Source organism: Hippocampus bargibanti, linkage group LG10, assembly GCF_051943395.1.
Source record: "Hippocampus bargibanti isolate YZ-2025 linkage group LG10, ASM5194339v1, whole genome shotgun sequence".
In the NCBI taxonomy this organism is placed as follows: domain Eukaryota; kingdom Metazoa; phylum Chordata; class Actinopteri; order Syngnathiformes; family Syngnathidae; genus Hippocampus; species Hippocampus bargibanti.
Window position 1 is genome coordinate 12,486,831 of NC_142743.1, and position 14,201 is coordinate 12,501,031.

At 37.9% G+C, this 14,201-nt stretch overlaps 1 protein-coding gene across 1 annotated transcript; it reads right to left on the reverse strand.

Annotated features, from left to right (window-relative positions):
* Window positions 1-2,392: 2,392 nt before the first annotated feature.
* LOC148892493 (uncharacterized) lies at window positions 2,393-13,971 on the reverse strand. The gene is made up of 9 exons (XM_089007039.1): window positions 13,813-13,971; window positions 11,681-11,869; window positions 11,437-11,514; window positions 11,305-11,352; window positions 11,124-11,203; window positions 10,408-10,486; window positions 10,054-10,140; window positions 4,965-5,052; window positions 2,393-2,796 (listed from the first exon to the last, which is right to left on the reverse strand). Exons 1-9 carry the CDS (start codon window positions 13,844-13,846, stop codon window positions 2,793-2,795), a joined length of 687 nt encoding a protein of 228 aa, XP_088863165.1. The 5' UTR covers window positions 13,847-13,971; the 3' UTR covers window positions 2,393-2,792.
* Between the last annotated feature and the right edge of the window lie 230 nt (window positions 13,972-14,201).

The following is a 14,201-nucleotide window of genomic DNA, read 5'->3' on the forward strand; positions in this document are numbered from 1 at the left end:
CTCACTCGCTCCTGGATTTCGCTCACATTCTCATCGTGGCGGAAGTTTATTTGGCACCATTCTAGATTTCCTAGTATCTTGTAGTGTTTTAAATCTTCTGGACCTACTCTGATTGTTAGAATTATTTGTAATTTATTGAAGATATTGTGTTCCCAAATTTTGAGTTTTATTTATTTATTTATTTTTGTTGGTTCAACTTCCATTTTTCCTTGTTATCAGCTACATAAAGTAGGTGAGTAAAATCATCCAAAATGAAAAACCATTCTTATTAAGAGTGAATGCTGGCACGTGTGGCTGCCACTGCTTACCCACAGATAAAAACATATCCTGTAACTGTAAAGTGACCTTGAAAGGCGCTTATAAATGAAATGTATTATTATTATGATTATTATTATAATAAATTTGTTATTTTCATTTTTGTTGTTGTTGTTTTGCTTCAAGATGGCGCCGCGAGAGTGGCTGCCTTTCCAGCAGCTCCTGTATTTTGTTTTTCTACTTCTTTCTTTCCTCTTCTTTTCTTCACTTTGCTGCTGTGAAATGTAAATGTCTCCACTGCGAGACAAATAAAGGTTAAATCTAATCCAATTTCAATTACAAAGTAATCCTTTTACGACAAATCTTTCAATTTAATATTAAAAAAATATTAAACAAAGACCACACAATAAAAATAATCAAACTCGAAAATATTTTGCCATTTCACTTATTCCAATTATAAAAACATTAATTGCTTTAGCTTTATTTAATAAGAGGCTCATATTGAGGCGACGCACAATGTATGTTATGAGTCCCCAAAAGAGCGACACATCAAATTTGGGAATTTTGCATCATTAAAGTATGATGGAAAAGTCATTAAGGATATGACAATATTATATAAAATTATAACATGATCGCCATTACCCCTCGAGGGCAAATGAACTCCCAAAAAGGTGGCTTTGATCGTGCATGTGGCCTCATGCTAAATGTCCATTCTGTAAATCAACATGCCATATAAATAGCAATGGCTACTGAGACCGGAGATGTTTGGATGGGGTGTAGGAAGAGGTTTAGATTCTGCTTCGAAGCGGGCTGACCATAACTGCGGTTGACTTCTTCCGTCACTAGTGCACCTCCAAATTTTCACCTGCTCAATGTCCTATTCAAGCATCCCGCGGGCAGATTGATATAGATCCTAGCCCATGGAAACAAGCCACTTTTAACCATTGGATTGCAACCAAACGCTACGAAACGGAAGACTATGAACGTGAAAGGTGATATGTAATCCTGTAGCACCCCCAGGGATTTTTTTGCCATTGGATTAAATTAACGACACATTAAAATTGAGACGTTGACCTTTTACTCGCAACAAAAAAAATGCTAGCTATGAAAAACTGAATTCATATATTAGCTAAATAAATTTTAGCTACACAGTTAACATGGTAACCCACATACTGCAAATACAGTAAAGTCTCGTTATATCGATATCGGATATATCGATAGTCCCGGTTATATCGATACTATTTCTATGCACGCACGGAGAAAATTACATGCAAACAGGGTCGGATATATCGATAGTCCCGGTTATATCGATATTTTTTCGGACTCCCTTGAATATCGATATAACGAGACTTTACTGTACCTTGAAATGCTAACTTTTTTAGTTTACTCAAAACAAGCAGAATCAGAATCATCTTTATTGCTAAGTATGTAGAATACACAAGGAATTTGTCTCCGGTAGAACACGCTGCACTAGTATCATCATCAAAAAATTGCAAGGAGGCACTATACAGTTCTATTTAGGTTACTGTTTAGAGTTAATGGCTTGGGGGAAGAAGCTGTTTCAATGTCTGCTTGATTTGGTGCGCATGGATCGCCAGCGCCTGCCTGAGGGCAGTAGCTGGAAAAGGTGGTGGGCAGGGTGCGAAGGTTCCAGTAGGATTTTCCACACCCTTGTTTGGATTCTTGCAGTGTGCAAGTCCTCGAGAGTGGGTAGGGCAGTGCCAATGCTTTTTTTCTGCTGTCCTAACTATCCGTTGAAGTCGGATTTTGTCCATTTTTGTGGCGGCCCCGAACCAAACGGTGATGAAAGAACACAGGATGGACACAAGCTTAAATAATACATTGTGTAAGGCTAAATAAATGCTAGGCGAACATAGCTAACGCTCTAATTGAGTTGGAGGCACCTTGCATCAAATGATAAGGTACAACACCATATTAAAACTGAATTTGTGACCTTTCGACCAGCTAAACAAACAAATAGTAAACACTCTTGCCTACCTTATCCGGTCTATTACCATAACAAAAACTACTGAACAAAATCCAAACTAATAAGTCCAATATATGTAGCTACAAATGAAAAATTTCATCCAAAACAGCAGCGGAACATTTTTTTTTTTTTGTCGTGAACAACAAGAACTTTTTGGTGGTTCTATTTATTTATTTATTTTTAATCGGACAGTGACAAAACACTATAAAATTATAACAACAAACATGAGCATTTACAAGTACAGGACAATATTTATAAATCTTCTTCGTTGCAATATCTGACAAAAATGATTCCAAATTATTCCACAAACAGAAAAACGATAAAGTTCTTGACCCTCATTATGACTTTCAATCTCTTTTTTGCATGTTAAAATGCCACATATGTGAGTATTTATTCCACTGTATCACTTATGACACATTAATGGATTGGCATAAAGCACAAGATTGAGTTTAAGGGCATCAATAATAAAACCTTTTCAGATATTTGAACTTTTAGCTCCCTTTGATGAATTATGCCAATAAATTGTTTCAATCTGCAGTTGTTAGGCTCTTCACCTGGAAAAAGAAGAAAAGGACATCATGAGTGAGTGAACGATATAAAGTAACGCACGTATGAGTCCTGTCTCCCAACCATCACCTGCTTTTTGCCACATTTGGGCCAAGTTTATGTGCCCTCTGCTATGAACTTTGACCTCCACACATAAACAGCTGTTTGAGCAAGAGGCTGGCTGACATAATCCTACCTTGCCCCCATTGATGTGATTTACGCGTATCGGCCTGTATAGTCTGCAAATTGGAACATTCCCCTGAGAGTGTCGGTTTGGGATTTGTCTGACGCGAATGAAGTGTCCTCACATTTATGTAGCTATTTATTATTGTTATTATTATTGTCATTATTATTATAATCAGAATCAGAATAATATTTATTGCCAAGTATGTAGAACACACAAGGAATTTGTCTCCGGTAGAACACGTTGAACTATCATAAAAAAACATATGGCAAATAAGTATGGAAGACACTAATAACGGCTAATCTAATCAAATCTAATCAAATTCCTTAGTGTAAGTGGTACCTTTCAGGAATAACTGAGACAATGTGTAGCTGGATAAGGTGGTGGGCAGGGTGCGGAGGGTCTCGTAAGATTTTTCCGTGCCCTTGTCTTGATTCTTGCCGTGTGCAAATCCTCGAGAATGGGTTCTTCTTTTTCTTCTTCTTCTTCTTCTTCTTCTTCTTCTTCTTCTTCTTATTATTATTATTATTATTATTATTATTATTAGTAGTAGTAGTAGTAGTAGTAGTATTTGGGGGGTAGGGAGACAAACAAAAGCCAGTCATTAGCACGAAATATTTCAGTTGATTAAAATACAATACATATTGATTTATATAGTGCTTTAACAACAGCTGATTAGATTAAGTATTAAACAAAAGCCAAAATCCTTAATTCAACGAAAGTAAAATATTAAAAAAATACTCAAAGGTTTTGAGTTGGGGATCAAAACTAAAATTAAAAAATATAATAATAATAATAATACATTTCATTTATAAGTGCCTTTCAAAACTCTCAAGGTCACTTTACAGTCACAGGATTAGCTTTTCTGTGGGTGAGCAGTGGCAGCCACACGCGCCAGCGTTCACTCAACCAGGGTTAACATTGTATTGTATAGCTAGTAGATAGCCAGCGGGCCAGCCAGATAGCTAATAGATAGCCAGCTAGATAGCCATTGAGCCAGCCAGATAGCTAATAGATAGCAAATTGATAGCCAGCTAGGTAGCTAGCTAGATAGCCAGCTGGGTAGCTAGCTAGATAGCCATATAGCGAACTTGATCAAATTAAATATGATACACACACACAAAGAGGCAAAGTTGAAAGGCCGTTCGTCATCACGGTGCTGTCGAGCGATACTTGTTCACTGACAAGCCATAAACTACAGCATAATTAGGGAAGCAGGGAAGCAGAGCATGTTATTTTCCTGTCAGCGCCGTAGGGCTTTCATGTTGGACAGCACAGCGCTTCCAGATTGGGTTGGGGGGGGGGCACAAACAAAATGGTCTCTTAAAATATATAGGGGTTTACTCTGAGAGGCGGTTTCTTATCGTTAGGTCGCAGACAGGTCAAGGGCCTTGCGGCTCAACCTACAGCAAACAAATGTGATTGTCGCGTATAAAACAGTAACCGACAGGTGACACAACTGCAGTATGGTAATAACGTAGCACAACTCGGAAGGATGGTCGGGAAGTGACCCCCCCTCCGCCGCCCCTCTCCCCACCCTCTGTGAAGTAACAGCTGTTCCTTGTCTACCCTTTCAAAGCATTAAATTGTAGGAAGAAAAAAAACATGAACCCTAACTAGTGTCACGATTTGCAAGGTGGGAAGTGGTGGTGGACTCCAAAAAAAGCAGGCAGGAAGGTTGAGCTGGGTGTGTTCGACAAATTGTATGAAATAAAGTCGGCAGGAACAAAATCAAACAACAAGATGATTCGAACAAAAAGGTCCAAAGTAGCAAACGAAACCACGAGTAAAACATGCCAAAACGAAACAAACATGCTGCCCCCTCGTGGAAGGGAAAAAACATAGCCAGAGGTCTGGCCAGCGCTTTATTGCCACAACGCCATGCCGGTGCACTGCATTTTGAACTGCCTCAGACCAAATGATTTGTGGTGGACCGCCTTTCCTCTCGGTCACGTTGGAATTGTCGCTGTTGTTCTCGTTCAAATTTGTTACCTTGGTTCGTCGGCTTTCAACGGCTCGCCCTCTTCGGCTTGGTTCTGTGAGTTGTCCGCTGGTGGAGATGCAGACTTTGCTTCAGCTTCTAAACAAAAAAAATCGTATTTGTATGCGCATGGAACATTGAATCTAAAGTTCTAAATTTTGAATGAAGTGATACTTGGGCAACAGTACAAATACCTTAACAGAAAATAAAAGAAACACAGAGCTGCAAATAAAAATAGATATGCAGACGACAGAGAGTGAGAAAATGTGAAAAACAGTGAAATTTGGACTCGTTTCAACTTTGATAGTTCAAAGGCAGAGTGTAGACTCCAAGGTTAAAATATCCCATCAATGAGGCTCCACAAATAACCCACACAAGCCCTCTGTACACTTGATGCCAAACGCTATCAACCCAGCTAAACGGAACACAATTGATGAGGAACTAGGTAAAATTAGCGCGGAGAAAGCACGTCAACTTCACTCGGATATCGTCAAGGGCCAACCTGGAAGTTCGTCATCCATTGATGATTTCAAGGCTTGCCACGGATGGTTCGAAAACTTTAAGCGTCGTACAGGGATAGTGTCATTCGTCATGGTGAGGCAGCCAGTTCTGACGATAAAGCTGCTAAAGCTTACAAGGAATCAAGATGGCCACTCCATTCCATCAAGCCATCAACGACCACCACAAAGAATTGCAATACCAACACATTTATTATACATAAAATAAGGTATATTTTGTGTAGTTTTGAGGCCTAGAAAAATGTTTTATGGAGACCTGGGAACGTATTATTCTAATTTGATGGTTGAATTAATGCTTGGGATACACACTTTTCACCTTACAGACACTGTCTGGGAAACAATTAAGTTCAGAATCAGAATACCTTTATTCGTCCCACAACGGGGAAATTTCGAAAGCCAAGGTATCACTGTACTTCATTCTGTTAAACGTCTGTAGGTGGGCAATGAGTGAACAGACATGCTGCTGCTGTTGGATGCTGTGGGAAAGTAAGGGCATGTCGTTATGGGGGGTGGCATCTTTACGAGGTAACGCAACTTTACAAGAAAAAAAAAATGACCTTGATTGAATTTGTTTTGATTTCTTGATAATCGCAGAGGGATATGGGTGATCCAAAGATAATTGCGGGGATCGGTGTCATCCTGTTTGTCACAAAGTTAATGTTTGCAAAAAGTACTTTTGCTTCATTTTGTCAGCATTTTCTTTTGTCAGCCTATCTTTTTGTCAATTTTTTTTTCCGAAAAAAAGTGTTTTTCATCAAATGATGAGGTTTCCGAGCTTTTTATTTTGTTCATCCATTTTGTTTCATCGGTTTGCTTTCATTCATATTTTGTCCGCTGTGTTTTATCAACATTTTATTTTACAGAAGACTTGCTTCATTTTGGCAAAAAAAAATAATCCAAAATTTTTAGCTTTGATTCCAATTTTCATCCTTCTGAGTTTTATTTGTTTATACGGATTGTATTTAATTCATCTGAGTTTTTATTTGTCAATTTCTTTTTTTTTTCTCCATCAGTTTTCTATCACATGCACATACGGTTTGAGAGACCGTCTGCTTTGGAAATCCCTGTTAGTGCTTTAATGATTTCCCGTGAGAGGAAAAAATGCCCCTTCACCTTCTTGAAGTGGCCATCAACACTATCCGCCGAGACAAAGTGTTGCCTTAAGGCTGTGGGGCGAGCTCAAACATGACCCCCGGGGAATGTTAACACTGTCTAGGAAGGAAGGAAGACCGACCGACAGACAGACAGACAGACAGACAGGAAATACCGGAAGTCAAAAAGGAACGCTTCAACCATGTCTCACACGGATTGAGACAACGAATAATAATAAGTGAATATTTGATTTTAAAAATATGGTCTATTCATATAACTGTCTTTGGGAGTAGAATATAGTGTGCAACATAGTTTGTTCACCTAATATTGATTCTCTTCCCATCTTCAAATGCCATCTCAAAACCCACCTATTTCAAATCGCATTTTCTGTATAGTATTATCTCTTGTTCATATTCATAATTTTATCTGTGGTTTTATTTATGTCCCTGTTTTATAATTTTAAAGTGTCATTGAGAACTTTGAAAGGCGCTTGTGAATACCATTTATTATTATTATTATTGATTATTATTATTACGGGCGGCCCGGTAGTTGAGTGGTTAGCACAACGGCTTCACAGTGCAGAGGTCGCCGGTTCACGTCCCGGTCCGGCCTCCCTGTGTGGAGTTTGCATGTTCTCCCCGGACCCGCGTGGGTTTTCTCCGGGTCCTCCGGTTTCCTCCTACACTCCAAAAACATGCATGGCAGGCAGATTGACCACTCCAAATTGTCCCTAGGTGTGAGTGTGAGAGTGACTGTTGTTCGTCTTTGTGTGCCCTGCGATTGGCTGGCAACCAATTCAGGGTGTCCCCCGCCTCGTGCCCGAAGACAGCTGAGATAGGCTCCAGTACCCCGAATGAGGAATAAGCGGTACGGAAAATGGATGGATGGATGGATGGATGGATGGATGGATGGATTATTATTATTACTTTAGTCCAAAGGCTCTCTCATGTGGTCAACAAGAATATTGCAGCCAAATAGAGGCCAAGTCGGAAAGTCAACAAAATTGGGAAAACTGTCATGGTATATGATATGCACGCACACGCACACACAGATGCACGCAGGCACACGCACACACACACACACACACATAATTTTCTACTGTTTCTCGATGATTCCTCCTTCTGCTCGACCGTAATGTTGGTTTGTTTCCTCTTTGGCTGAACACTAGCCTGTGGTGGTGTCTTTTTCGGTCGTATCCACTCGATAGCAAAGCATGTATGCCACCATGTATGCACTCAGAGAAAAGGTGTGTGGAAAAGCAGTTCGGTGGTGGCGCTGTTCGGCCATGCGGTTTGATGTCCATCCGCCGAAAACTAGTCCGCCAGTCATTGTGGCGCTCCGTGTGTTTCCTGAAAACTAGTTCGTATGCCAAGATCATATTCTCGCGAATTTAACCTTCGTATATATATATATATATATAGTCAAAATATTATCGAGAAAAAACTTTGAATGTGACGAAGCAAGGATTACAAAAATAATTGATTTTACATGAAATATGTTTTTGATGTATCAACAAAAAAAAAAGAAAAATTAAATGGACATTTGTCTTGTAATTATTATCAAAAGAAAGTCATGCTCACTGGGGAAAAAAATAATACTTTGATAATAAAGTTCAAAAGAGGATATTAAAAATATGATGTGAATTTTCCGATTTTCATTACACACATTCCATCCGACATACATTCCAACTTTAGTCATATAAAAAATGTTCATAATTGTTTTATTACAAGAATGATGTGGAAATATCACAAGTACATTTGAAAGTGTGTGAAAATGTAGTTTAAAAATATATATTTTTGTTTCTTAGAAATGCAACTATGACAATTAAAATCAACTTTTCTTTTAATATATTTTAATTCATTATCTTTAAAGGACAACCGACGTCTCTTTTTTGTTTCTTAACTGACATCAGAAAAACGTTTTATAGCATCTAAAATACCCAAAACATGGAGTATGATATTTTTATTCAAATGCAAAACACCAAAAAAACTTAGTGTCCAAAATCTGCAAAAATTGAGCTGCGAATTGGGCATTTTCAGAAAGTTCCGCCCCCAGTTCGTAACGTCACGCCAAGACGTCTTGCATTTCTGGAGAATCAAAACAATGGCTTCAGATTCGGAGAATATGCTTTCTTGTTACACCTCCAGTTATGAATATGATTCAAATAGTTCTGATGAGGAAAGCATACATGTTTGCAATCGATTAAAGAATTTATTCTGTCCGGTTAAAACTTCGTTTGTCTTTCCTGGTTCGCGCATTGTCTGGAGTTCACTTGATAAAAATATCAGCAAGTACAATAGATGGTGAACAAAAAACTACTTTATTCTAATGAGACAGAGAAAGCACTTCTCGTCTCGGTGGGACGAAGACATGAGCACAGAGAACAAAGAGAAAGAGCAAAAAGAGCAAAAGAGACCGAGCTCCCGCTCTGACAAGTTTTTAAACATACAGAGTGGCGATCTGTTGTCCAATCAGTTGCGAACAAGTCGACCTTTCCCGTCCAATCGGTTACGAACAACTCAGTGTTGGGCGGGTCTCAGATTGAAGTTGGAGCCGCTGCCTTTTCCTTCCAACGGCTATTGAACTAATAAGACTGATAGTTTTATTTAACTAAATTAGACTGAAATTAAACGTGCACAATTCATAATATATACTAAGCTAAACATGAAAAAACATATGTTTACTTAATCTAAACATGAAATAACGTAATATGTTTACTAATGTGCATAAACACTCTATCATATTCCATGCCATTTTGGGGAGAAACATTGGGGAGAAACGGATCGCCAGATAAGAAGCACAAAATGGCGACCTCCTGTGGCCACCTCCGTTTCCACAGGCTGATAAATTCCTTATATGGAGCTTGGACACCCTCTTCTGGCGGCATTTGGGTGCAACACAAGGTTTTCAGACCAAACAATACAGCAAAATACATTGACGTGATGGAAGGACTGCTACAATGTGTCTTTTTTTTTGACAGGGGCGTTCCTTTCGTGACGTCACGTATAGACTTGTCACCAACTCTAAAACAAGACTTCCTGAATATTCAGCGCGAGTCTTAAAATGTAAAATATAGCTATATGTGGTGGAATCGTTTTAAAATACGCTCAGTAGAAGTCATTTGAAGCCATTTTACAAATTATGGACACAACTTGTCCGGAGACGTCGGTTGTCCTTTCAATCAAAGTAGCCCATTCCACACATTTTACCCCTCCCGCTTTACCATGACTTTAACTTTTTGTGGCTCTCAATAATTAAAAATAATCCCGTTATGAAAGTGCCATGCAGGCGGCGCCATAATTTGATCTTTTCCGTAACTTTTGAATCTTCCTCACAAATAACAAATGACATCAAATCCGCGAACAGAACTTAAGAGCTGACTTATGACACAATGGGGTCAACTGTAAAATAATGTGCACTTCCCTTTTTTTAAGTCAGCCTTGATATTAAGAAAGAGGAAGTTAATTCATCACAAAAGTCACTGTCTTACCTTTTGTCTTGCCTTCCTCCCGTTTTGGCGCTTCTTCTTTTTCTTCTTCTTTTGGCCTCCTGTCTACACTTTCAAACGTCTGCAACCCTGCAAGGTTGAAATGAATGGCCGTTTATGCATATTGTATATATATATATATATATATATATATATATATATATATATATCGGAATCAGAATACCTTTATTCGTGCAATGGGGAAATTTGCAGTCCACAGCAGCAATTGAAGAGGGATGGGGTGGGGTGTGTGAAAGGATATATATATATATATATATATATATATATATATATATATATATATATATATATATATATATATATATATATATATGTGTCGTTTTTGTGTGCACCTACCGTTTGCTACGATGGGCTCCACTGGGCTGAGAGGGACGCTGGCTTCATCCTGTCTCGAGGGGAAGTCGACAGCGTAGCGCTAAAAGGCACCAAAAGTGTTGTCATGTGATGTCAAAATTTATTGAAAATCAGGTTGTTTTTTTTTAATAAAAATATCATTTTTTAAAATTTTTAAATTAATACATGTATTCACCATTTTTAAAGAAGTCATTCCGTGTAATTTTGAGGCATCTGGACTGAAATGTAGCGCCCAGAAAATGCACAAGATGGTGACCAAGTTCCGTTGGAAATGGGCTGATTTGTCTGCTGGGAATTTGTGTCAACTAGTATCAAATAGTAGTCTTGGTGCAACACACAACGATTCACCATCGCGTTATTTATGTGTTGTTCTTCTAATTTCGCCATCAACACGAAGTTTTCACACCAAACGAAGTACCCAAAATGCATTGTGTGTCGCTTTTTTGGTTACGGGCGTTCCCTACGTGACGTGACTTAGGGGATTGTCACCAACTAAAAAACAAGACTTCCGGAATATTCAGCGCGAGCCTTAAAACGTAAAATATAGCTATACGCGGTGGAATCTTTGTAAAATACGCTCAGTAGAAGTCATTTCAAGTGATTTTACAAATTATGGACACAACTTGGTTGGAGTCGTCGGTTGTCCTTTAAACACAAATATGGCCATTTCCCACCCCCCCGTCGTCTCCTTTACTCACCCTTCCTCGCCTTTTAGAGATGTAGCAAGCGACCCCAAAGCCGATGGCTACCACCATGATCAAAATGACGATGAGGATGCCTTGGTGGGACAGATACGATTTGAAAAATAGTCCCATTTTAACCACCTCACTCAGAACTTATGTTTTATAAAAGATAGACTGGAGGAAAAAAAACAGTCACCCGTTGTGTCGTAGCTTTTGGCGATGGAAGGTTTTGCTGTGGTGGTCTCTGGGTGAAAAAGATGATGAATTTACATGTGTGTATACATTAGATTTTGAAAAAAGATATTCCTCTATGAGGGAAATTAATTACTCGTTTTGGTGGAGTGGGTGTAAGAGGTGGACATTGACAGAGGCATGGTCTCTGTGGATGTTCCTTCAGTTTGGCTACCTGCGTCAAAAACCAGCAATGTACAGTCCAAAGTAGGAAATAAAAAAAAAAAAATGGAGTGCAACACAAAAATGAAAACAAAAATGGAAACTCACATAATGCACAACATCAATAACGCAATGTATTCTCAAAAACGCAGTGGCATACTTTCCGATGTTTAGCATACCTTTCCGATCCGTCCATGGTATGACGCTACCATTGGCATTCGTGTAGTTCACAGTGCCACTCGTGAGGGTGATGTTTCGGTTTTCGGGGGTTTCGGAGCCGATGCCATTTTTTGCCACCGTGAAGTTGAGCTGTTCCGATTCTGTCGTTGAACCGGGAGGTGTTTGCGACGTCGCTAGCGAGACCACGGCTATGCCAGCGGGAAAGGAAGTCATCGACATTACTGGTTATGGTCAATAAATAAGTAAATATACTAAAACTACTATACCAACAACAACAACCACAACAACAACAATTTAAAAAATAAAAATGATAAATAATAATAATAATAATAATTTCAATCATAATAACAGTAATAATAACCATCATCATAAATAATAGTAATATTTACAATAACAATAACAGTGAAAATACCAATAATCATAACAACAATAATACAAATAATAACAAAAGTAATAATAATAATAACAAAAGTAATAATAATAATAACAATAATAATAATAACTTTTTGAAATAATAATAATAACAGTAACATAATAATAATATAACTAGTAAAAAATAATAATCAGCGTACATAAAAATGTTTAACCTAAAAATAAATGTAATTAAAAATTAAAAGAGCATTTTTATCAATAGATTCGTGCATGGTCTTTCCAGTATAATGTACACATCACTTAAAGGACAACCGACGTCTCCGGACAAGTTGTGTCCATAATTTGTAATTCTTCAAATGACTTATACTGAGCGTATTTTACAAAGATTCCAGCGCATATAGCCATATTTTACATTTTAAGATTTGCGCTGAATATTCCGGAAGTCTTGTTTTTGAGTTGTTGACGAGATCTCACCCTACGTCACTGATGGAACGCCCCTGACCGAAAAAAGGACACATTGTAAGAGTCCTTCCATCACGTCAATGCATTTTGCTGTACTTGTCTGAAAACTCAGTGTAGGACCAAAAAGCCGCCAGAAGAGGGCGACAAAGCTCCATGTAAGGAATTAATCAGCCTGTGGAAACGGGCTGATTAAGTCCTCACAGGAGCTTGGACGCCATTTTATGCCTCTTTTTATGTGATCCATTTCCCCCCAATGTTGCCTCAAAAAAGCATGGAATAAATTCTTTAATCGATTGCAAACATGTATGCTTTCCTCTTCGGAACTATTTGAATCATATTCATAACTGGTTGTGATTCTCCGATTGTGAAGCCATTGTTTTGGATTGGATTGGATTGGATATGCCTTTATTAGTCTCACAGTGGAGAAATTTACATTCCACAGCAGCAAAGTGATGAAAGGAATGATTCACAAGCAATGTAAGATGTCTTGACGTGACGTAACGAACTGGGGGCGGGACTTTCTGAAAATGCCCAATTCGCAGCTCAATTTTTTTGCAGATTTTAGACACTTTAAGTCATTTTTACCGGTGTTTTGCATTTGACTGAAAATATCATACTGCGTGTTTTGGGTATTTTAGATGCTATAAAACGTTTTTCTGATGTCAGTTAAAAATCAAAAAAGTGACGTTGGCTGTCCTTTAAAAATAGATGAAGAAAAACAATCAAGAACAAAGTACTATAATTTAAATATAAAGAAACAAGATCCTCTCAAAGAAAATGTTCCTGCAATAAATGTTAATGGATGTAAAGTGAGGAGAATTAATGAATAAAAAAAAGCCATTCAAAATGGAAAATTATGTACATATACAGTAAAGTCTCGTTATATCGATATCGGATATATCGATAGTCCCGGTTATCTCGATACTATTTCTATGCACGCACGGAGAAAATTACATGCAAACAGGGTCGGATATATCGATAGTCCCGGTTATATCGATATTTTTTCGGACTCCCTTGAATATCGATATAACGAGACTTTACTGTATTTGTATTTACATTCTCATTTTAGATCCCCTTTAAATAATATAAGTAATTTGCATAAATAAGGAAATGGATGATCAAAAATATCACTTTGAAACAAACTAAGACGATAAATGGAAACATTGTGAGATGCAATATTTCAATCAAATCACATTTTTGAACATTTTAATGAGAAAAAAATCAATTTACATTATAATACTATATTTTTTTGCTCAGTTAAAACGAATTATCTATAATAAACTCACAAAAAACTTACCCAGGCTAATGAAAGATGCCGCAAAAGCGAGCATGATGCCCGTGAAAAGAATGAAAGAGAGGGGAAAAAAATAGTCAAAGTGATTCGTTACTCGTCAAGCTGCGAGTATGGCGTACCCGCAAGTCAAAAAGAGGATGAAGGACGCAGACCGCAGGAAGGTGCACCCTGTCTTGCTTCAAAATGCTGCAAGCCACAGGAAACCTTCCACAATGACACGACTCAACATTTATTTCCTCACTTTATTTACTGTCATTTTACATTCAGTGACATTACAGGACTCTGAGATGTTTTTTTTTATTTTATTGATTTTATTTTTTTACATTGGGCAATTCCCAGTATAGTTATGAGACATCAAATCAACCCTTAATTCCATATCTTTGAAATGTAGT

Excerpts from the sequence above, each read along its gene's own strand:
- LOC148892493 (XM_089007039.1), bottom strand. The coding sequence starts at position 13,846 with ATGCTCGCTTTTGCGGCATCTTTCATTAGCCTGG. Across the intron at positions 10,487-11,123 it reads TCTCTAAAAGGCGAGGAAGG|CGCTACGCTGTCGACTTCCC; the intron begins GTGAGTAAAGGA and ends GGTGCCTTTTAG. Across the intron at positions 10,141-10,407 it reads GGAGCCCATCGTAGCAAACG|GGTTGCAGACGTTTGAAAGT; the intron begins GTAGGTGCACAC and ends TCAACCTTGCAG.